The 26,830-nt window shown below is 32.6% G+C and overlaps 1 protein-coding gene across 10 annotated transcripts in view; it reads right to left on the bottom strand.

Moving 5' to 3' along the window:
- Positions 1-2,098: 2,098 nt before the first annotated feature.
- The window catches only part of LOC143253618 (C-terminal-binding protein-like), a 71,073-nt gene continuing 46,341 nt past the window's right edge, over positions 2,099-26,830 (bottom strand). For all 10 annotated transcript variants that reach the window (XM_076507751.1, XM_076507745.1, XM_076507746.1 and 7 more), the window contains 3 exons: positions 22,749-22,973; positions 11,061-11,192; positions 2,099-3,962 (listed from right to left, as the gene is read on the bottom strand). In XM_076507751.1, coding sequence (XP_076363866.1) covers positions 3,613-3,962; positions 11,061-11,192; positions 22,749-22,973 — 707 coding nt within the window. In that variant the 3' untranslated portion in view covers positions 2,099-3,612. The remainder of the gene's footprint in view (positions 3,963-11,060; positions 11,193-22,748; positions 22,974-26,830) is intronic.

Below are 26,830 nucleotides of genomic sequence, written 5' to 3'. Positions count from 1 at the left end.
ACAGTTCAAAATAGAAATCCACCGAAAAATCACCCATACATGACTATACATTTCTTGGGACTCAGCACATGAAACAAAACAAAAACTCAACATACTAAGAAACCAAGTAAACACAGCCATAAAACTATGCTCACCAGATAAAATTAACGACGAATTAGACAAAATAAAACAATACTTCATCAACATCAATAAGTTTCCTCCACAAACCGTAGAAAACATTATACGCACACACCTAGACAGAAAGCAAAATCAACCAACTAAAGTAAATACAGCTCACGAATCAAAGAAACCACGAAACCATATACTGCTGTATACCATATATTCCTGACATCAGCAAACAAATAACCAACATTTGGCAAAAATTAGTAACAAAATATGACATTCCAGTTAATACCAAATTTATTCAAAAACCAGGCACAAAACTGAGGTCTATACTATGTAAAAACTACACTGACAAACACCACACCAACATTATTTATAAAATACAATGTGATAACTTCCACGACTTCTATATTGAAGAAACAAGTAGAAAAATGGAAACCAGATTCAAAGAACATAAGAAGTCACCTTCACACGTTTTCGAACACTGCAAGTCAAATAAACACAACATAACCATAGAAAACACTCAAATACTAAATAAAGAAACATAAACAAATGCAAAATTAAAGAAGCCTTACTTATACAACAACTTAAACCCAAAATAAACCAATATAAAGGAACGCCTTTATACCTATATTAAATATAATAAAATAAAATTATATATTCAAACATTTAACACCGCCCTCTACATTCTGACACTCAGTTACACAACCCCTTCCAAACATGTGGTCAGCTTCCGGTCAGTTACCTCTTTCTTTGTGAACCTGACGATGACCAAAGAAGGTCGAAACGTTGTTCGCTCTACTATGTAAAATATTTTCTCAACCCAAACGAGCCGTTTTTGCATATATATTGGGTTGAGGAATAATTCGTGAGCGTTTTTTCAAGTTAACAAAATATATTCATAAATGAAACGCTTTCGCAAAATATTTCATGTCATTTGCTAGATAATTTTTTGCTCTAATAGATGGTGTGTTTGATTTTCATGTCTTTAATTTTTGCTTTCATTTTCAGCTCATTAAATGGAATGTCAAGTGGACAAAATCGAGCATTTTCGACACCATCTGCTTTTCGCATTTAATTTCTTGCAATTTCGTTTTAAACAATGCATACTATATACCTAGGTATTACATGAAATAAAGTATCATAATAAATGTTTTGGGTGTAATGTGTTCATGCATTGAATTATTGTATAGTCTTGCATGTAATGCTTGAATGAAATTATTTAAAAACGCTCACTAATTATTCCTCAACCTAATATTTCTCTACAAGTGGGTTTTCTCGACATCAGTGAAAACTAACATTTAACCATGATCACTCGGTGAACCTCAAGTGCCTGTCATTAAAACATTTTCTTTTACCAAAAATATAGCCGTTTAGAAAAATAATATACATCTCAAATGACCGCGTATTTGTATTTTTACTCATATTATACATTCAGTAATACTCATCTAAAAACTGATGGCCAAATTTATTTTCATCATTCTGTTGATGTTCCAACTTTAATGCTTTTATACAGTAAATTTTAGAACATTTTTGAGCATGCGTGGCTCTAGTATTTTCTGATGTATTGGGCAAATTTATACGGTAGAAGTTTGAATAATCTCACACTTTCTGATGCTCTGAAAATAAAGGTTTAGACGAGTTTAATTAAAATTTAATGAATACTATGCTTTATTTCTCTCGGTGTTTTTCCATGGGGGTGTATAATACGTAACGGTAACCGGATAGAAGATAATTTGCAAAGTTACAGTCTTCTCGTAACTAGAAATATTTGTAATGGATATTTAACATGAATAAAAGCAGTTAATCATCGTTTTCCTAATGTGATGTACTAAATAATCTTTAGTTCTTAGTTTGTTAGAAAACCTAATCTATATATTAGTCTTGGAAAAATTAAATTATCCTAACTGGCTTTCAAGTACTGACAACTTCACTTTGTTCTTAAACTGTTGCACCATTTTTATGTTTCCTTCGTAATAAAGCAGGCCAAAGCAAGTTACAGAAGATATGGGTTTATTATTCACTGCCACCTTTATGAAAAAACAGACTAAATGAATTTGAACATCACAAAATGAATCTCTAACAAAGGAAGAGATAACATTTACGAATAAAATCTAGATCAACTAAGTTAACTTCCATCTATCAGTTATCTTCAATATTCAATACACGTGTAACTACTAAAGTACAAAACATGGTAAACAATAATCAATAGAGGAACCAGCTACATCTTGTGGGTTTTTTTGTTTTTCCATATTGGTACATAATTATTTCATTTCTTATTTTATTACTATGAAAATACCAAACACAGTTCTCTGTCACAATATTAAAATGGTAAAATATGGAGGCACTCTATGAATGTACCACAAAAGAAGATTTTGTGAATAACACATTAAAGAGAATAAGATAAAAACTAATATAAACTAATGAAAGTCTTCTACATGTTATCTATAATTGCTTACATAAAACCTACAAGGAAGATTGGAATGATCTTTTCAGATGTTGTATTGCAGAACACATACTACTTAATATTCAAATTAAAGAAATCTTTAGGCACAGTTTCCCACAAACTGAATGCAAAAATAACGGGAAGGGGTCACTTACCATTGTAATCCACTACTCATTGTGTATGAAGCAAAGAAAAGAAAAGAGGTTCACATTATGTGCTTCATGAACCAAATCAGTGGTATGGCTAAAAGTTAAATTTAGTGGATTAACTGTTTCACTCAATACGACCAAACCTGCACTTTATTAAGCTGATTTAATTTGTTGACTTGATTAATTAGTGTTTATACTCCCATCACATTCTAAGTGAAGATGTTATATTATCAGTCAGGCCATATAACACCATTTACAGGTAAAACGGGGTCAAATGTTCATGTTGCAAACAGCCAGTAATTATTGTGAAGCACATGGTTTAGGAAGCTTATCCAAACAGTTCTATGTGCATTTCAACATACATGTATCTATATATGTCTTAATAAGGTGCAAGAATAACAACAATATTTCTTCTGTGAACTTCATTACAATCCTATTTTTTCATTGATTTTATTCCAAAAGCAAAGTTAGCCTTACTTATCATACATCACCAAATTCATAAAACTCTTTTCTAAAAGCATATTTCATTGAAAAACAATTAAGGATAAATGAAACAAGTCCAATTTTTGTTTGTTGTTATGAATTAATTTTGTTATAAGTGTTGAATATTTTCTTCTTAGTACAGTTGGTAATATAATGATCTTGAAAACCATAATAAGAGAAAACATATTAGATCAATTATACCCTCAGCAAGATGCACAAAATCAGGATGGACTATGAAGAATCAATGACAGTACATACAGTCAATTTACTGCAAAAAATGAATGTAGCTGTCATTACTTTATAGAGGTGTTACAAATATATCAACATGGTGGAAAATGTTTTTATTCAAACATGAGTCAGAATTTAACTTATACCCAGAAACTTTTTTGATTAAAGAAGTTCTCATGATTGGCACACACACACACACACACATTAATGGACCTCTGAACTTTCAGGCTTAGAGGTCATATGACTGGAGGCATCCTGAAGTGTAGAATGAGGAGTTAAGACAGAAGGGGTTGTGGATAAAGGTTCCAGTGTTGTAGAATGTGGAATACCCATGGGATTGTAGTTGTAACCAGTAGCTCCATTCATGCTTTCTCCAAATCCACTTGGTGTTAAGTACTCCTTGTTGACACAATTGCGTAATGAATCAGGAATTCGACCCATAATTGCTCGTCTTATTTCAGTTGCAGCCATTTCCCTCAGTTCTGTAGAGCTAGCATCACTGTACCAAGCTGCATGGGGTGTACATATCAAATTTGTAACATCCTTCAAAGGACCTACACAAAATATAAATACTTTTTTTAGGATTTGGTAGGAAACTAATAGCTGTTATCCATTTTTGAAAGTGTCAAATGTTTACCTTATTTATTAATGAGGTATACATTTTTAACACAAATTTCACTTACAGTATTTATTTACAATTTGAAATAATTCTATTTTGTAAATGTGGTTGAATTTGTGGTATCAGATGATCAATAACAAATTTATCATAAATTTTCAATTACAAGGGTATAATTATGAGAATTAAGTTTACAAAAATATGTAAATTCAATTTTTTTGCAACACATTAATTAAATGAGACAAAACAAACAAAAGTGAAAAACAATAAATGTGGCAGTTTAAACATTCCACAGCTTGAAGGATATTATTATGGTGCTATTTCCAACATTCACTTTCAAGTAACCTCAAATTTTATCAAACATACACATACTTATTTAGCTAGCTGTGAGCTTACAAGCAATTATTCTCTGAAAACTATTAGTAGTCTATACTCCATAAAACTAGAAAGATTCTTATCACTTGTTTAATTTCCAGCTATTCTTTAATGCACTTGTTCAAATATCAGTCTTAATGTTGAAACTGATTTTCCAAAATATCAGTAGGTATGATATGCATGCACACACAAGTAAAATATTCAAACAAAATTTGCTTGGTTTGATCTCATCCTCATCATTTTGAGTTGTTTTTTTTAATGGTTTATTTATAGCATATGAAAAAACAATTTCACTAAATGTATTTAACTTAAGATATATAGTAAAAGAAATCCAATTATTAATATAGGCTATGCAACCAATTATAACTTAAATCTTTGTTAATACAGGGATAAGTACTTTACTACAAGGTTACATTATTTTAATATACATTAACTACAAGTAACATGATAAATGTACAATACAGATAACCTGTTGTAAAATTCTCCTTCACAGGCACTAAGAAAGAATCTTCACTTCAAATCCAATTCATTCAACAGTAGTTAAATTTATCATACACAAGTTGAGTACATTAAATTAGTTTTTGGAGCTCATCAACATTGTTATGGCCCATGTCACCCAAGTTATACGTGATGCACAAGTTGCTAGTGCAAAAGACTTCATTATGATTCTGTTACGTCCAAAGTATACCACTCCTCTATGATGCTTTCCACAACCCATCTAATGTATGAATATGACAGTTCCCCAACACCTGTTTCAACAGTCCAGCTACACAGAAATCTACAGTCAAGTAATACCTTCATATGAAATTACATGAATACCTGTTTCATTCTACCTTTCTTCAAGTGTGTGATGTCGAAACAGATTTGACGTAAAGATAACTAATGTATGCATGACTTTCATCATTTTTCCAGGTAAGAGTTCCTTCTTGATCATGTTGCATATTGTTTGGAAAATGGTAGATGGCTTTTGCCACTAACCTTTGTTTATGCAGATTCTCACTTCCTTACCACATCTGGGGCACACCTTGTTCAAAGTATATCTTTCAAAGTGGCTTGTTGACTCAAGTTGATCTGCATTCTTTTGTTTCTCCAATGTCATTAAGTGCAAGTGGCATCCACATCTTGGAAATTCAACACCCTTGATTTGAACATATCTTTATGGTTTGAATGCAAGAACATTTTTGTTCACAACAGCATGTTATGATACCCTTCCTAAAAGGAATCAAAATGCCAAACAACATTAAAGTGTAGTTCTGATATATTCAATTCCACTACAACTTTATATCAACTGTTGCTGCCATGTGACCTGCTGATTTGCATATTCAAAATTACTTTAATATAATGCACTGAACACTCTGTACTTACCTTTCTGCAATGATTCTTGAAAATAGTTCAAACGATCAACCCTTTCCAAACTGAATATGTGTAAACTGATATCCCTTGAATTTTTCCCCCTTCTAAGAGTCAAATTATTTAACCAAATTGTATGAAATTTTGAACAAACTCACTAAACGATATCTAGTTTTGGCTTTTAAAACTGTCATTAAAATTATGTTTGTTATTTTCTGTACAGTGAGATACAATTTGAAAAAAAAATACTTTTGTTTTAAAATTATTTTATTATTGACAAAAAACCACCATTTTATACACAAACTTAGTTTGAACTTCATGGATATTCATTAACATTTTATTTAGAGTTTACTTTTCGAATTCCAGTAGTCCCAATTTACTGTTATAAACAAGAAAGCATACAGTAAAAAAAACAGGCATTATATGTCAATGTTTTTATTCAATTTGGCTACTAATTACCACAAAAGCTTTTATGAGGCTTTCTAAAATCACTACAGCTGAAATCCATAACAATCTAGTTATATTTTTATTTCTAAGCAAATACATAAATACAACATAAATTAAATGTTGCTATGATAAATTATCATGCTTTACCTTTATCCAGATATTGTAAGAACTTTGTTATTTATTTTCAAAGTTATTGGTGTTAAGGGACACCTACAGCTCTTATAAATATAGGTTCATTATAGAATAATTTTTTCTCGTCCTATAGAAGTTACAATTCTCACAAGAAAAGTTTTTATTGTTAATGTTAAAATTAAGTGATAATGCAAGTAGTATGACTGTTCAGTAAGAACTTAAAACAGAAAGAAAGGAGACAAGCATCCTGTCTATCAATGTTATAATTTTCTTTCTAAATGTAATTATATGGTGGAGGTGGATACCAGATTTTTTCACCTTCATTTAACACAAGAGAGTAAAAGCAACTACCACCTAAAAACTTGTGTGAATATCTCCCATTAGTAATTAGGTGTAACCACCATCTTAAATCCGTATTGCTGTTATTAAAATGTGGCACACTGCACAAACAAATACACATTCAAGAGAAAGAATTTAGTTTCACAGTGAATTTAAAGGATCCGTGAGCCACAATGAAAAGTGTTGTTATTCAAATGTAGATTTATTCCAATGTAAGTTTTTTTTAGTTCTACAAATAAAAGCATTATTTCATATTTGTAACATGGTTCATAATATGAAAACAAACATGAATAATAAGTTAATACTCTCTTTTACAAGAAACTAAGCAGTTAATGAACCTCTTATGTCAAAATAACTATATTAACATATAGAATTCTCCTATATACAATAATATTTCAGTGAAAAAGACTCCAAGAAGACTGTGAAGTGCAACACAACTTTTTTATGCATCATTCTATAGTAAAGTAAACCTACTTGGAACTGAGAACAGGTCAGCAAAGAAGAAATAAGAGGCTACTAATGCAACCAGTACTATCACCAGCAGTACCCAGGAGTACATCTCACATAATGGAGTCCTTTTAGTAGAATGGGACAAATGTAATTTTTGTTATAAGATTCCAAAATTCATAGCAACTGAATATTGCACCAAGTTCAGACCAAAAATGAGGAAGAGAGAATATAGTTTCAGCTGCATTTAAGGATGAAGTACTATGATGCAAAATAGCTAGGCTTGAATTAATAGCTTATGAGGCAAGGTATCACTCACCCTATGCATTGAAAATGAGAGAATGTCAGATTTTTATAGGATTGGATTATTTACAGCAGGTATTTGTAAAATGTTGGCAGTAAATTTCAATAACAAATGAACAGCACATAATGTAATTATTTTATAACATTTCCAAAACAAGGCAAACATATGTAAAAAATATTCTTTACATTATAGTTTATCACAGTTGTATCCAGAGCTTTAAATAACTTTTTTTTTTATCAAAATCCACACAAACAGGCTCAATAACTTTAGAACACCCTTTAACAAGACAAATTATTTTCCTCTACTCTGTTTTTACAAATAATGATAAATTGAGTTACATTAACCTGTGGGTTACCATAGCTCTATCCAGAAACTTAAATATTTCTCTTTTATGTCATGAGTCCATACATGCTAGTTCAATTACTTTAGAACCCAACTGACAAGATAAAGTATTCTTATCTACCTTAGTTATTACAAAACATTATATTTTTACTTTATAAACTGCTCATTATGGCTGAACACCCAGTCTATTTTCATTTAACTTCCTCCCTGTAGCTGCACATATTTATAACATGCAACAGAAAAATGTAAAAATATCTAGTCCTATAGTAACAATAACATCAAACATGATAACAGACTTATTTACAAGCTTCAAGTTAGATGTCAACAATATTGCAAAACCCTACTACAAGATTTAAGCTACATTCACAACATACTACTTATAAAAAATGTATGAAAGTTTGTCATAACCATCACTTTTAAATTAAGTCTTAAAATTCTTATGAAAACTAAATAATAAACTGAACAATATTGTATATCCAGCATCTCAAAACAAATTATGGCAGTAAATAGTAGCTTTTCTTATCAAGAACCTGTCTTCATGTGCATGCACCTCAAACACAACTAACAGCAGATTTACTGGGAGCTGACATCTGGTGGTTAGTACAAAGGTGAAGAGCCCTGATGAGTGCATCCTTTTTGTCTCAGACTTGGCAACATTGAAAATTTTTCATCCACTCTATGGTAGGAGGAGGGTTTTACTCACACATGCAGGGATTGAGGCGTCTCAGTTACTACCAACACCAGATCCACCAGGAACTGGCACTCAGCAGATGGTAGGAAGAGAGATTACTGTTTGGGGTTGCATCTTCAGTCCAAAACCTGGAGGCAATGGGAATTTACTATCTCATTCATGGTAGGAAAAAGGTACCTTTCAAATACATGCAGACTTATATGGCTGGTCCAGTTTCAATCAACACCTGATCCCTGGGAGCCAGTATCTGACTGATGGTAGGAAGAAAGATGTTTCAACTAGAGGCAAACTGCAATATATAGCAAAGTGCTACATTCAACATCTGGTGCCATACAACCTATGCCAGCAGAATACCACTGCCCTACTCTCAACTGAGTAGTACACACTCATGAGGAATTGAAAAGTGGCAAGGACTCCTATACCCACTAAAAGGAGGGAAAGAACATGTTGGAGAGTCTAGAGGAACAAATCCACCAGAGACTGTGCAATTTTGAAAATCAGAGCAATCACATTAACAGAATCAATCAATGCCAGACATTGTCTAGAGTTGTACACCAGGTCCATGGCAGGAAGAGCCTCAATGCCACAGATCATCATGAATGGGTAGTAATTCCTGTATGTTTTCTCTTGTTAGTCCACTAGTGTATAGTCTGTGATGAATTTATGAAGCAACAGACCACAAGGGATAATTATGAATAGTTATGCAGAACACTCCATCTTAATGGTATATTTAACACAAACTTGTGATGTGTTATGATACTGCACAGAGCACATGATGATGGAGTCAACCAACCAACATCTGGAATGCTGCTAGCTTCATGTTAGGAACAGCCTTAACATCACAGTTAATCTCGCACACAAGATATAAAACATAGACTTGAGACTAAATATACTAATTCTGGCAACATTTGCCACAGAGTGGGATTCACATATGCAATAAAGGACCCTGCAAAAAAGGTACTTACCAATCACAGTTACAGAACTGATGTCCTCCAAGAGAAGGTAAAAATGTGCAACCAAGAAGATATTCAGAAAATGAACACAGCACAAACAATGCAAAAATTTGCAGTATTTTTCCATCATTTTTCAGCTGAAATTTTCATGAATGTTGCCTCAACACACAATCTTAAGTAGTCATTGTTTGTCACTGTTAGTCACAATAAGTCAAAAAAGAAGAACAAACAAAAGTCTGAACTTTTTACATTTATCTTTTAAACTTAAATGTATAATAGATTCATCCTGTCAATTAAATGAACTTTATGGTTTATGTGCTGGCATTAATGTTGTTCTCATATTATTGGCATGACTTCCAGATAAAGAAATTTGGAACAATGAAAATCAAAAACCTGTTTGTCCATGATATATCAGTGTTGAGGCATACCAAACCCTGAATGCAAATGTTGTCCAAGAACTAAAATAATGAACCAAAGTCTACTTCTCGAGAAGGGATAGAACATAGGAAAAGGACAATACTACAATATAATTGAATAATCAAATGGGAAACAAGCCTGGTCAAGTATCCTGAAATGAAATGTGACTGACAGGAATATTCAAAAGCTGTACAAATCCAAAACTTCTTGATCACTGAAAACTATAACAGGACAATAAACAGTTTATTCTGTTTGTTGAATAAAATTGGTTAACTCCCAGGGCACCAGAACCACCAATTCATGGGCCAAGAATCATTATTCCGGCTTGCCAGATGAGGTTGGTAATTCTGCTGCAACAGTTGCAGTCATGACCACTTGAAGATTCCAGTGCATAACTCACAAAACATAAATAAAATTATTCATAACTTTTACAAAAGATAATGAAAACAGTAGAGAACAATGTAATTAAAGAAAATTAAGAACTAAAAAACTTGTGAATAAGTGAATCAAACCACAAGTGAAAACATTCTTATTCAGCAAGACTGCCAATCAAAGTTGTTAACAGCTGCAAAATTAGAGGGCACTAGTTCTAACAGGGGTAGTATTTCACTCCTACTGATATAGGGTTGCTACATAATTATTTGCATGTTAGTGTGCATAAATTAGTGGGAGTCTCAAAGCTAGTGTCAAGGAAAAATTTGTGCCAATAGAGGGTAGTATAAGTTGAGATAGCTTTCTTTTGTGAGGGAGGTAAGATACATCAAAAATGTGTTTTATATAGTCTGGCACTGAATACTAGTAAAACAAAAGGCAAATGACAGCATAGTCAAAAGTGATGAAAATGCATATTTTATAATATCCATACTTAATGACCCTTAGTGACTATCACCTTTCTTGTGTCTTTCAAAATTTATAGTGCATACTGCAGGGATTTTATTTTTTTTATACAAAAATTAAGACAAGAAGTAACTTTTACACTCCAAATAAATGTAAAGGTATATTTTTTACTTAAACCAACATTTTTGTTTCTGCATATTTTTCACAGTTAATACACATAATTGTTTGATATTAGGATATTTGTTAACTTATGAAACTGCTTATAATTTTCTATTTCTTAAGCCAATCATAAGGTGCATCTAACAATGCATAAAATATTGTTATATTGTTGTTCCAATGCTATAGTATAGTTATAATACTAACTATCTAGCTTTACTTAGTTAGTATTAATCTTCAACTCACCAGCATGAATGCCATAATGTTCATTTTCTTGGACATCTAATGCAGCGGCTCGGATCCTGCCATCTTTAAGGGCTAAAGCTAAGGCATTTTCATCCACCAATCCTCCTCTAGCAGTGTTAACTAGGAATGCACCTGAAAAGTATATCAACTTCAATATTTTAAATTTCTCTTACTATTACCAGATCAAACAAGATTCTTTAAAATATTCCCAACTTTTGTTTTTATAACTTATAGTTTTGTAAAACTACAACGACTACAAACAATAGCCTTAAAATGGTGATTAAATGTTGGATGCCATGAATCTCAAAAAAGTGTAAATACCCATCTATAGTGCATGTTTCATCCAATACTTTTACAACTGTTTTTTCATTATACTTTTGGGATTTGTCTACAGGCTGAAGACTCAAGTGTATCATTAAATAACTGATAAGATATTATTTCATTAAAAACAAATGTCTGAAATGTATTTTGGCCGTTTAATATATTACACAAAAGAAATCCGAGATTTTTATAGGATGAAGAATAGTATTATTAATCATATATGAAAATCACTTCCACTCAAACTAGTAACAAACACAAACAAATCTTTAATTAACATACTTCATTAAAAAATTTGATTTTTCATGTATAAAAAATTAATATTTACTGAAGGTATAGCAAATTTTGTGAAGCTGCACATACTGAATTAAAATTTATAGTATTAACGCTTAACATGTGCAAATGTATAAACAAACTCATTATTTTGAGCTTGTTGCAAATGATTATGGTAATATTTCCATACTATCTGACAATGTATAGCATAACATGTACTATTTCCTTCACATACTCATTGTACAGAAACAAATTACAATATACTTTGGTGGTATGAATTACATACAATCAAAAAAGCAGGTTGGATGAGCAGATCATAACAGGAATTGTACAGCATTTACATACTGTTAATACAGCTTTCAAGACAGATAATTTTCTATTCCATCTTAAATTTCTACAGTTGCATTCAATAAGCATTAACTACAAACACAGTTTCTGCCACACTTTAAAAACATGTTTTTACTTTTAGCATATTTTTCTTTTTATACAATCTGCAATAAATTCACTTACATTACTCCATGAGTTACCACAGTTCTATCTGAAACTTTAAATAATTGTCTTCTTTTCATCAAAGTCTGCACAAACAGGTTCAATTACTGTAGAACAACCACTGACAAGACAAATTACTTTCCTTATCTGTGTTGAACTGTGAGACTCACTTTAAGATAATGCCATTCATGGCTAAACTAACAATTGTGCACTCTCACTAACTTCTTTTGTTGGTTACCACAGCTGTATGCAGAGCTTTAAATAATTCTCGTTTTCATCAAAAGTTCACAATGGCTGGTTCAGCTACTTCAGAACTCAGCTGAAAAGACAAATTTTTCCTGTCTCACTTGTTACAATACAAGTATGAAACACTAGAGAAATTGCCAGTTAAAGCCAATCACTCATCAACACGCTGCTTTACATTTTCATTAACTTTTTTGTTTATGTATATACAATGACTAACTGAGGCCTAAAACTTTGTATAAACTACAATGAGCTTTGATATATTGACTCACTTAAGGATGCAAGAAAAATACAGAAGGTTTAAGTAATATGTCAATATAAAACAACTGAACCACACACACAATGTATGATTCTTACTGATTTACATCACAAAATTTGTCAATTATTTTTTATACTCTTGTTATGAAAACTAAATGAACTAAATGGTAACTTTTATGATAAACAGTCTTGTGTATCCAACAATATGTCCCTATTTAAAAAAAACATTTACAGTATTTTTTTCTCTACAATATACAAAGACTGTCATTAGTACATATACTAAAATCTCCTCATATAGTCTACGCCAAAATCTGCAGTTTCTTTGTTGGTACTCTTTGCACAGGAAATCTGATAGGACTTCATCTTGACAAAATCCCTTGTCCTCATCTTCATCTGCCCCCAGTGGTAGAGCAATATGTCTGTGAACTCACACCACTAGAAATCAGGTTTCAATACCCATGGTGAGCAAAACACAGACAGCCCATTGTGCACCTTTGTGCTTAAATCCAAAATAAACAATCGTCTTGATCTTGCTTATAACAGGTCTGTCTTAGCTGGTTTACCTGTGAAAACATTTGCATACTAGCACAACTGCTTCTGTAGGTCTTTCTTCTGCTTGCCAATGAGTTTTTCATTGATATTAACATCTTTTGAATGCCTTAGGTCTAGTCAGTTTTATCGTCTATGAAAAATGACTGCATCTATGACAGACACATCTGTCATATCCACCTGTACCTTAATAGCTGCACTAGTATGGTCTTCTTCCCTTTCTAAGTACCTCTTCACCAACTTTCATCTTACAGTGCATTCATTTGACTACATCCTGCACCTCAAGAGGTCCTTTCCACTGTAGGGTGAATTTGTTGTTGTGGGTAGGTAGAAGAACTAAGACCTTCTGTCTGACCTTGAAATGTTGATCCTTGGCCTTCTCCGAGTATTTTTGATGTGTTTAGCTTCCCCAGTGGAACTACTACTCTGATAGGTCCAATACAGGACTTCTTTCTGGTCTTCTACTTTGTTAGTCTCTTTCTCCTTTGTCTTATGCTCAACTTCCTTTCAGGTACTGTTCCAAAGTTTCTGCAGTAACAGGTCTCTTTCAGTGCTTCCTTCAATTCCTGTGAATCTACATTTAAGATATCATTTTGAGGTTGGAAGGAGCTTGATATCTTGCTTCCTCTTCTTCCCTCAAGCTGTTATTATGACTGAAGATACTTCACCAGTCTTCTTTCTTCTTTGTTCCTTCAAACTTTTATTGGTATGTTTCCAATCATCAGTCTCATATGGTGCCTGCAAACAAATGGATTCCTGCTTCTGACTTTAACTGGTTTTTCTTAAACTTTCATCGGATTCCACACACTGGTTTGCCAGCTTAATCATCTCTTCCACATCTTTCAGTGCTCTCTCCTTTAAGAACAGTAACATGTCAGTTGAGCATGTAATCATAAACTTTTCATGTATTAGTAAAACTGTCAGTCCCTCAAAACTATTTTCACACCCGACCATGTCAGTCATTTTCTAAAATATTGTTGTACATTGCCACAAATTGAAATACAGTTTCTCGACTATCAGATTTGACTTATCTGAACTCCTGGCAAAATATTTCTTTGATACATTCATAGTATTTCAGAAAGACCACCTTTAACCTATTTTACTCCATGTCTTTTGACATCAATCTTGCATACACTTGTAGACCTTTCCCTGTGAGAATTGAGCCAGGACAGAGTGTCCAGTCATTTCTGTCCCAATTTTGACTTCAGGTAAATTTTCTGCAACTCTGCAATAAAGCATCCACACTGTCTTTCTGTTCATCAAATTTGGACAGCTTGGGTCAGCTGACCATGACCCCATTGTTATGCTTGGATCCTTCTTTCTGTTGGGTAAGTTTGGCAATCTCAATTTGTGCTCCTATTCCTCTACTTTCAGGCTCTTCTTTTTTCAGTTTTTCTCTTTCCTTATTATTCTTATCTCTGTTAATTATGAAACTCACTTTAAAATATTGCCTGTTACATTATTTAACTAAGAATTGTGCAGTATAGCTTCACTTTCACTAACTTAACCTTTTGTTGGTTACCATAGTTGTGACCAAAGCTTTAAATAAGTGTCTTTTTTTCCCCATAAAATGTTCACATAGGCTGGCTCAGTTACTTCAGTTAATAGGTCAGTTGGCATTTCATGGCACAAAGTAAACTAGGCTACTTGTGCCAAACAACCAGTAAAATATTAAAAAATAGAGAAAAATTATTAAAATTTCTAAAAAGGAATCATGTTAAAATAAAACAAAGTCCAATTTTTGAATTAAAAACTTAGCATTAAAAAAGCCAATGACACTTAAAATATTAAAAACATTTGTAAAGTGGACAGTGTCACTGACACTGTCTGGCATCAGGAGTAAACCTGTGGACAAAAGTCTAAAATGGTGCAGTCATTCAGAGTCGTAATGACACAACAATAAAATGTGGACTACTGTGACTTGAATGTCATACACACACCAGATATTGTGGCATCAGTCCCAGATAAACGAAAACATCGAGTTAAAAAATTGTGAGCAATGCACAGTCCAGTTAGGATATCTTCCTCCTTCCAATCCTTACAGAAACAAGATAAACAAAGTCAAAACGAGGGTTGAAACTGGAAAAGCTTGATATTACGTTGCTCACTCAAAGTCGACTGCCAACTGGCATGGAATTGGTATGGCAGTGATAGTGCCAGAGCAGAGAGACTTAACTGTAGTGTCAGTGATCTCATTCCTGCAAATACCAATGTGGCCTAGTATCCAGAAGAACTGGATAGAAGTAGATGTTAAACAGAAATGGGCCAATCAGTTTTGAATATCTGCATGAACAGGGTGAAAACTAATGTGAAGCAATTCAAGGGCCACAAGAGAGCTAAGTGAGTTGGTACAAATAGTAAAATTCAAGTACTGTTTGGTTTCTCACAGCAAGAGAAATATTGTATAATTTGGCAGTGAACACAGAAACTGTAGAGAGGATTCTCTGTGCAACCACCAAACCACAATATGCCATAGCAGATCTCACAGAGTCACTTGATTTCAATCCATCTGCAAAAATAGGAATGGAAGGATGGTTCGAAATATGTTCAGCAAATCAAAGACAGTACGTCCAATCGGGAGTATCTGCTTTTCTCAGATGATTTAAAGAAAGGCCACACTTGGGAATGGTAATAAGCCATGGTGGGATGGGCTAACCAATGGATACAGCAATGTCATCTAAGGACAGACCCAATTCATCCAACTGTGCCATGATACAAAGGCCAAAATGAACAATGGCAGACCATCTGTTCTGAAAAAGCATGGCCCACTATGGAAAGAAAACACTACCCTAGGTGGGATGCTGTGGCAAGGATTGAAGTTTTGAAGCATACAGTAAAGATAGTTGCAAATGGCAGAGATGTAGAGGAGTTTCATGAGACTGTGTGCAAACTTTGGATTGAGAAGGTGCAGAAACTCCTGTGCAGAGTTGAAGACCCTGATGATGAACAGGGTCCAGCATCTTCAAGGCAAAGGTCCTGTCAGAGCCATAGACTAGTTATCCATAGTCTAGTTTCAATTGAATGACAGCACAATAGATCTTCAGCATAGAACACCAATCTGCTCCCCAAGAAGTGAAAGAGAGGATACGAAAGATGTTCAGTGCTTTTGAACACTTGAATCATAGCTCCTTGATGTGTAATATAAAGGTTAATTTACAGTCAAATATAAGCCTCAAGAACTTTGCTTTAGGGGGATAACGGGAAGCACAACTTCACCGACAAAAGAGTTTTGGATTGGAGTGAATACCTGTTGGTGGCAAAAATGCATGCATTCAGTAAACAACTGAGAGCAATCTGTAGTGCCGCTCAATAAACCTAATGTTCGACGAGTGACATGAGATAAAGTCTTCAACATAGAGCCTGTTTGCACTGGTAAGAGGGAGTTGTCGAGGGATAGCATCTTAAGCCTTCTCAAGGTCAAAGAATACTGGCACAAGATGTTGTCACTTGAGAAAGGCTTCTCTAACCAACGCTTCAAGTTAAATCAGGTGGTCCACAGTGGAGAGAAGTCACCGAAACCCATACCGCATGGGCAAGAGAAGATTGTTTGATTCAAGGAATAAAACAAAATGAGCATTAACCATTCTCTATAATGTTTTACAGAAACAGCTCATCAAAGCAACTGGATGGTAGTTTGAAGGAATCTTAGAATCCTTCCCAGGTTTAGAGAAGGGTAGGACAATAGTCTGGCACCAGGCATCAGGAAATTTATTCTCGTGCCAAATATGGTTAAAAATAACCAGAAGAATAGCAAGATTAGCAGGAGAGAGATGGCTCAGCATCTCGTAGTATATATCATCAGGTCTGACCAATGTTATGCCAGACTGATGAAGAGCAAGCTTGAGTTCCACCAGTGTAAATGGACAGTTATAGTCATAGAGAAGGCATTAATCTTTATACTGAAAAATGTGACACTCAAGACACACGCCTGAATGACTCCAAGCTCCTGTAGGAAAAAACAGGAAAGTGTAAAACCCACACGAACCTGGAAACATCTGAGGGTTGGGAATGTATGGTCGTACCTTACAATTCAGATAACCTGCTTTGACTGAGACACAACATGGTGATGTAAACGTCAATATTAGAACATTACTAGGCATCATAATTCCATCTTTGTGAGTGAAGATTTGGTACACCACAGAAATGCCTTGGCTGGAGAAATCAGCAAGGATTTCCAACTCAGGAGTGTTCTTTAAATCCCTCTCAACTATAACTCCTCTGGAAGAATGAGGTTGCATGGGGAGTAACATCAATGAGTATATCCCCTGTGCTCTTCAAATTTAGGAGGAGTTTAATATTGTGGTGAAGATGTTTCCCCCAAAATATCTCCAGATCGTAACTTTATTACTGACTTTGGGGAACCAGCAAGCCCCTCTAATCCATTTTGAACAAAAAAGGGAGACATTTGCCCTAAGGATTTCTTGGATAAGGAATGCAAAATTAGAAATTGAGGTACAGATTCTGGTTGTGACTGTACAACAGAGTGGTCATTTTCTGATAATCTGTTTTTTCTTAATTATTTTCATTTTTATATTTTCATGAATGGGTGTATCCATAGTAAAGGGAATACATTTCATTGCCCACTGTCCCCACCCACCAAGAAGGGAATGCACTATAATGCAAAACAAGGATACTGCAGCAACGCTAATGTTTCATAATCACTAATAGCCAAACACCAGCATCATACACAATGTCCATAACACCTGTTGAGAACGTCCAACACTTGTATTTGGCAGACCCTAGCCCAAGTGGACCAGCCAATTGTTGTCCCTGGGATAGCACTCCAAGGCCTTCATTCTACATGAATTCAAAGCCAAAGTGGTTAGGGTTGGACCCCCTCAACTACCAGAATTCTTTCCTTCCCTTCATGGGTTGCCACACACAGCAAACACGTAAATGTACCCGAGAAGGTCTCCCTTTCAGTTACTTTAGAATCCAACCCAACACAAAAGATAAATTATTTTTCCTATTCCCATTATTTCAGTACAGCTATGAAACATACTATAGAAATCACCTGTTAATTACTCACATGCTGCATAATAACTGCATTTTCTTTCACTAACTAATTTCTTGACTCTACTTCATTTGTGCTCACTTGGTTGCCTACACACAAACACACATGCACATTATTCAACAGACATCTAGAACTTTCTATAAACTACAAGAAGCTATGATGTAACAATACTCACTTAAGTCAATGGGAAAAATACAGAAGATTCAAGTAATGTGCTACACATATGAGTTACAAAATTGTATGTCATAAATACTGCCTTTAAAATAATCACTTTTAAAACTCTTATTATGAAAACTCAAATATCATTAACTATTAAGATTACTAAATGAACTTAATAATAGTTCTTACTCTAAACATACTTAAATATCTAACACAATGCAATAGTTTACCCACAATGTTTTGTTTTTCTATAATTTTCTCGTTTTGCAGTGTATGATTTAGTAGGTTACAGCCATCAATCTACTGCACTGCAAATTCTATTAATATAAAACAGAACATTTCCTTCTCCAACACCAAAGGAAACAGTACAGAAGTTGTAGTGTCAAATTAGAGCAAAATATCTGTTTTATTACAAATTATATATTGATGAATAGAAATAAAAAAGAGAAACATGAAGATAATTTTCATCTACTTCCGCCGCAGGAAATCTTTCAAAGCAGTTTTCTCCATCAAAGACGGAAACATTTATGCTTTAACCATGTAGCACCACTGCCATTTTTAAACCCCTTCTATGCATCTAACTGAATTACATTCAAAATTTAATTACTTTAATATGAATGTATTTTAATCAAATTTTTATTAAGTGCGTGACAACTTAAAAGTTTTATTCCTTCATTTTAAAAAAGAAACATCTAAAACAATAAATAAAACTGTTGTTTCTGTTGTCAGATGACCTGCTCATTGTTACAAAGCTATTATACATGATACTGTGAGAAAATAATATAGGCTGTTGGCATAGAAGATCAAATTAAAGTCACACCTCTCCTTCATTAACATCTGGGAAAACTTACCAGAATTTCTCAATGGTGGTTTGACATTCTAATATTTCTAAGCTTGAGGTCAGCCATACCCACTTGCAAAGTCAAAATTGTGTAATCAAGAAGCAGTTTAAAGTCGAATGGCATGCTTATAACCAATAAAAAGAGTAAGCTTTGCACTATTCAATTATAGCCTGAAGAAACCTCTACATCATACTGATCTGTAGTACGAGATAAAAAACAAAGAAGCTTAGTTCATTGTTCTTGAGGTATATGTAGTTCTGGGCAAGTGCTTCCTATCTTATGTGTATCAGTTTGTTAAACAGTCAGATTCCATTATATATATTTTATAAATGTATGTCAATAAGCTTGGGATCAAATTGTAGAATGTAGGTTTTATGTTATTTTAATCAGTTACGTACTATTTGTCCTCTAAAATTTGAATTTTAAAATTTTATGATTGCATACATGTAACTTGTAGTTTGTCTTGTTAAAATGTTTATGTAAAAAATATGTTAATGACCTTTGCCCTATAATAACTATAATATACTACAAGGACAGGTTGGCATACCTGCATCAAGAACTAAAGACAAAGCACTGAGAAGGAAAATTAAAAATAAACTATAACTGAAAAGATAAAGATGTGAAATTTGGTATGACAAAAGGAAGTTTCAAAAGTATGGTACGAAAATTTAAAATGTATGTATATATTTCTTTTTCTTAAATTTAAACATTTCATTGCACTGTACGTTGATGATATTACAGTTTACAGTATAATAGAGAAAAGAACACAAAACAAACATTTATCTTAAAAACATGATATTCGTTTAGGATGTTCTAGAGATTATGTAAACAAAAAGTGAAAACCGTCATAAAGAAATAGCATTCCTAAAATGAAAATTACATTGCATGTTACCTATTCAGAGCCTGAATGCAAATATCTATTTTAAATAACAAGTGTTATATCATAAAAAGTAGAAAAAAAAAATCGGTTAACATTTTTATAAAAATACATAATCTAGAATTGTTCAAGTCAAATTTAAAACTGTTTCACATACTAGTTTTATTTTTGTAAAGAATTCTCATGACAGTTACATACCTACTTACAAAAGAAGTAGGTCATGGTTGTAGAGTTAACTTTATAGAGGGATCTTCCGACAGTCACAATTCAAAGACCATGTCATAATGTTTGCAGAGTCACATTCAAAATTTTTTTAAACTACTATTTTACAAGTGTCTCAAAAAGCTTGGGATCAAGTTTTAGTATTACAGTAAATATATAAAAATGACCTAAATTTTGTGTGTCATTTGGTATGTTGAATTCAGCTTTGGTTCATATAAGATGTTTGTGATGTCCAAATATAAAGGCTATAGTTTCTTAGATAATACTGGCAAGTTAGAATATAAGAAGCTCCTATCGTTTCTCTTGTCTGAGATATTAATATATTTATTGAATCAACCAAGGTAGCTCCATCCACCATTTCTATCTTTGAAACAACTTGCTTGTGTATATGTACTTTGCCCAGATATTTGTATAACCAATCAAAAGCTCAAAACATCCCTATAGTGGTTTTTCAGTTTCTGTAAAGTACTTGTATGGGAAACTTTTTTCATGCTAGATTTCAATCAGTAAAGTCAGACATCAGTGAGTTTGGAGAATCATATATTTTTGCCTCAAATACAACTTAGTTACTCAGGATAATAAATTATAGTGAAATTATTTAATATTCATACAGTAATTTATGATTTGTTATTTAAAAATGCATATATAAAACCTGAAAAAATTATTTTGTTTATATTCTCCACATACAAAATTGATATGACAAACAGCAAATGATTTAAGTTCATAACTATACTTCTTTATTTACAGTTTCATGTTTTAAGAAAAATAATTAAAATTTAAGAACGTATTTCTAAATAGTAGTAACACATATGCATAATGCACTATAATAGAAATGTGACTATTTTACAAAATACTGGTCCACTAAACCATAGCCACATCAGGTTTGTAAAGGCCAATTCCATGCTCTTGGATATGAAAGCATGAGCACACGTGCACCAGATCATTGCAACTTCTGTAATGCGAGTTAAGGAGGGTATGAGAGGTAAATAAAATAACATGTATATACAAATATAATGTTATGAGATTTAAGCTATTTGAACTAAACATTTGGGTTTTTCTGTTATAATCTGTAGTCCTTCTAGAATGAAATATCATAATTTATATTTATTTCCTACATTTTTCTGGTAATAAAGTAAAATGACAGATAAATATTTTTTTTTTCTAAAAAGTTCATACTTACCTGGATGTTACAAAGATTTCACATGTGAAGTTTGAAAATTTTCTGATGCATTAAAATATTTTTAATCATAAAACCAAAACTACTACTTGTTAGAAAGTCAACATTTGAAAAGAAAAAAAAAGCACCAAAAAAAATTAAAATTTTTAAAACTTAATAAAAGAATCTGATATTTTGCATACAAAAGCTTAGTGATGTTCACTGATAATCTGCAAAAGTTTGTGAAGATATGCTTACTGAATTAAAAGTTATAGAATGAAAACTATACCAAGTACAAAATTGTAATGTCAAATCCAAAATTTGAAGACTTGAAGGATTATTAACAGTTGAATGCAATTTTACTTCATAAATACAACGTCGTATACACAAATACTACATCCCTATGTTAACTTCATTTATGTATCTTTTATCACGAAACTTATTTAAACAAAATGGGCTAAGCTGTAATTTAGTCAGTCCTGTGATTGTCTCTTATTTCTTACATGCATTTAAGGAATCTGATTTTTAGTTCAATGGTTATAAATGTTTTGCACAGCAGCTCAGTAGTTCTATCATGTATCTTATTTTATTATAAATTGTAAATTTACCAAAATAATTTACCTTACATTTATAAATGTACATTGATTTATCATGCTTTCTATGTTTGAAGAATTTATGTTTCATATATGGTAGCATTTATAAGTTATTAATTTTTAAGAATGCAAATGCAGCAATGGAAATATACTGCCAGCAGAGTGGAAAGAATCAATGGGTGAGATCAAATAAAACTGTTTCAAACTTAAATATTTTCAACAGCACTGGGAGCAACACAAGTATAGCAGAAAGGGTTAAAATGATTTTACGAACTGTACATTATGTTGTTTATTTATTACTTGGATAAACTCACTGAAAGAATGCCAACTTCACAGCTCTGAGGGAAGTGTTTGACTGACAGTACTGCAATAGAAAATTCCAGGAGAATAAGAGTGTTACATGATATTTTGTTTGTGAATGTACGACAAAGGTTATAACAAACATCAGAAAGATATTAGATTTTCTTACAATTTAGATTCTCATCACATGATCAAATTGCATAAAAGTATGAAACCATATAATCTAAACTATTTCAAAGGGTAGAGATTTCTTAGTCAGGGGTAAATCATTGATTTTATCACATTTTTATATCTACTGATATCTTACCATGTTAAGTTGTTGGTTGTCATTATTTATTGGTAATTATAAATTTTATGCTATTCATTTCAGCAGAAGAATAAAGCAATTTGCTTACCTGGTCTCATCTGTTTAATGGTGTATTCATTGATTAAATGATGATTGTGCTCATTCAGTGTACAATGAAGAGATACACAATCACTCTGAAACAACAGTTCTTGAAGTGTGTAGACTCTATTTATGCCAAGTGCTCTGTCAGTTCCATCAGGAAGATATGGATCATAAAAAATTACATTGAATCCAAATACTTTAGCTCTTATGGCTACAGCTGTGCCAACCCGACCTGAATGAGAAAGATATTTAAAATTACAGGTTTACAACATCCTGTTTGTTACATTTACACACAAACTATACATTACAACAAAAATCAAAAGTACGATATTAATTCAATTGCCAAACTGTATACAGATCTTTATTTTAACCCTTTCAGGATGGCTTTGGAGTCAAAAGACCATGCCATCATGTTTGTTGATTTACATTGAAAATTTGAATGAACTACTGTTTTATGAATTTATGTCACTAAGTTTGGAATCAAATTGTAGATTATAATTCAAACTTTAATATTATATATGAGTTATCTTCTTAATCTAAAAATAAATATTAAAAAAATACACCTAAATAAAGATTTTAGTGAGTCACATAGTGTGTTGAATGGAGCACTATTTAAAATTAAATGTTTGAGATATTAAAAATATAAGTCTATAGTTTCATACAAATTAGGAACTCAAATTACCAATATTAACAAGCTATAATATAAAATAAGAACCTCAAAACTTTATATTTTTCTGAGATATGGTATATGTGCTGAATCAAATACAGTGGCCCTGTTTACCTCTTCTCTATTTTTGTAAACAGTCCCTTATATACACTTACTTCAATATATGGCATATGAATAACCAATCAACAGCTCATAATGTTGCCCAAAGGGTTTTTTCAGACATTTAAACCTTAAAAAAGACAACCATGTTCTTTCAATCCAAGATTTCAAGAAGGTAAGTTTGTCTTTAGTGTGCTTGAAGCTTTAAATTTTCTAAAACCTAAATTCATTTTAGTTACTTAGCTTAATAAATCATAATGGAATTCTATGGTATTAGTATAGTTATTTATGATTGTTTGGCTATTCAACTGTATATATAAAACCTAAAAAAAATAATTTTGTTTGATATCCTCCATGTGCAAAATTTTAAAAGCCTTTACAACCTTCATCCAGCAGCAACCAAGTTCAAAGGTTGCAGCTAGAAGAAATAATTGTTTGCTTCACTTTATTTATTGTTTTGTATCTTGAGAAAATTAGCTTAAGAATTTATTTTTAAATAGTAATAAGCTATACACTTATTTAATGTATAATAATTGAAATGTGACTGTACATTACTGAATACTAGTACACTAAAACACAGCCAAGACAGGAAAGAATAAAAGTCAATTTTATATTACTGGACCTATTATGAGTGCACGTGCACTGTGTCAATGTAAGTTGTGCAACATTACCCTGGCATGACTGGAAAGTCAATATAATACAAAATAAATATATGTATACAAGTATATCACATTATATACTTAGCTACTTGAACTAAATACATGTATTTTCACTCGTAGTTATTTTAACACGAAAAAAGCATAATTTATGTGGCAGACTCCACACAATCAGGGTATAGAAAGCAACATAAAGCTTACTGAAAACAAACATTTAAAATGTATTTAGGAGGTTATGGTGATTACATAAATAATATCTGAAATTTTTGGAATGAAGAATAATTTTTTAATCATATCATGAAATAACCTTGCATTCAGACTAGTAAAGAGACAGTTGATATTTTCACAAACAAATCTTTAGTAAAAATATTTCACTAAAAAACTGATTTTTCGTATACAAAACAATCGTAATTTTTACAAAACGTCTATCAAATTTGGTGAAGATATATGTTACATCAAAAGTTATATTGTAAATACTTGTGCAAATGTGTAGACAAATTTGTGTATATTATACTGAGCCCAAAGCAAAAGGGTTAACTAGATATAACTGAAACCATGTGTTGTACTATATGTTACATTAACAGAATTAAGAATAGTATAAGTAAGATATTAGCCTACCTAATGACTATTCTTTGTAACCTGAGGAAACCTCAATATGTTTAAGTGTCCAAGAACAGATTCAGTCTGAAAGAACACTTATAAGTAACAGTACACTCTCTCTTGCAGTTGCACATTAATTAAAGCAAACATATTTTTATTAACATGGTTATATAGTTTCATCTGACAAAATAAGCCCTACTTATAAATTGCTCTTCCCCAAAGTATGATTGAATGGTTCTCATACAAATTTTCTCATTAATTTCCAAAAAATATCAATTGTGGATATTTGTATACAAGTATATATATATATACTTGTATATATGTATACAAGTTAGTGTGAATGTATTCATCATTACTTGAAATAGATATTTAAAAAAAAGATTACTAGACTACCACCACAGTATTCATTATCACACCACACTAAAATACATCTCTTTAGGGCACACTGATTAGGTTCTTCTTCATGTTATTTTATATATTTTTTAATTCTTGCACATTAAATAAATGCATGGATAACATGGAAGTTACTTCAACAATCTTTTCTGAACAGTTTAATAGCATTCATTTTAAACAATGAGAATGTTGATGAGCTATTTTAAATTTAGTCAACGATAATTATTAAGAGAAAAAAATTACTGGGCATAACCGAGATGCAATGAAAATGTGCCTAGCAAAACAAATGTTATTATTTTCTTACACTGAAAATAAATTTCTGATAGATGTTTCCTTCACTCACATGTTGCTAGTCTTGGACTTGCATGTACTCCACGACCAACATGGTTTAACTATGTTTATTACGCAATTCATCTTGTGGCAGCCTATCACCAATAGGAGTGCAACACACTTCTTACTCATGTTACTTCCTCTATTTGTGACTATCAAACTATCACTTCAAGACTAAGCTGAAAATAAAGCACCACTTCTAAGTGGAGAAGAAGAGTAGAAAGTGTGAGAGGAGATAAGTGCTTGTGAGAAATGTATTTTCAGTTTAAGGAAATAGAACCCAATTATTATCTCATCTCACAAGTATAGTTATAATTTCACACTGAATAAGCAAATGGGCCAGTAAAAGACATAAAAAGAAGTATCCTTTAAAAGCATCCAACCACCATCAAGGAAGTGCGAATCCTGTTGGGAGAGGTGCACACGAGGGACGGCACCACTTCTTTGCCAGGTTTACTCTGTACCCAGTGTGCAAAGAGATACTGCATACACAGGGATAAAGTGGAACACAAGCAAAAAAGGGAAGGAAAATTGAGTTAGATGGAATCTGAACAATGGTATACTGACATCCAGGTAATAATAGAATAAAGGATCCCATATTAAGGGGTGAACTGTAATGTGATGGATTTACTCCCAAACATCATCATACTCTGGGCAGGACAACACAAAACTTGGAGCACAACTTCAACATCTGGGTCCCATCACATTGAAGTAGATCAGAGTTATAAAATTTAAGCAACTTAACCTCATCCTCCATGATTCACTGCATGGAGATGGAATATCATTTTTCAGATAGTTGATGAAGTTGCAGTGCAATGCCACATTCTGGGTCTCAGTGTACAAAATAGTATTACAGCGATAAAATATAAGTAATATAAAATAAATATATAAGTATTCTGGATAAAATTGCAAAGAAGATGGATACAATCTCATGGAACCCACCACTCAGTAGTGGAATGCATGATTGAAGGATCAAACACCCACATGAGCAGAATACCAACCCATACTCTCAACTGAATGAAAATGATCATACTCAAAAGGACTTCTCCATGGTTCACCATCCCAACAGCTTTGAAATGGAAAGTGGCAAAAACTCCCATGCTCCACTAGAAAAATAAAAAGGGGACAAAATGCAGTAGAGAGTTCAGAAACAGTGCAATGAGTGACCACAGACACACAAACAAACTATTTTGAGAAGCAGACCAACCTTAGGTTATTTAATCTAAGGGATGACTAGGTTTGGACAAGTGAGTAATGTCTGGAATAGGCAAACTATGAAGCAAACAAATTGCAATAACACCTTTGAGTAACCTTGTGAAACACCTCATGTCAACAGTGCGAGTT

Source organism: Tachypleus tridentatus, chromosome 6, assembly GCF_004210375.1.
Source record: "Tachypleus tridentatus isolate NWPU-2018 chromosome 6, ASM421037v1, whole genome shotgun sequence".
Classification (NCBI taxonomy): Eukaryota; Metazoa; Arthropoda; class Merostomata; order Xiphosura; family Limulidae; genus Tachypleus; species Tachypleus tridentatus.
Note: the sequence above shows the minus strand (reverse complement) of the source record. Positions and strands in the feature narration are given on the sequence as shown.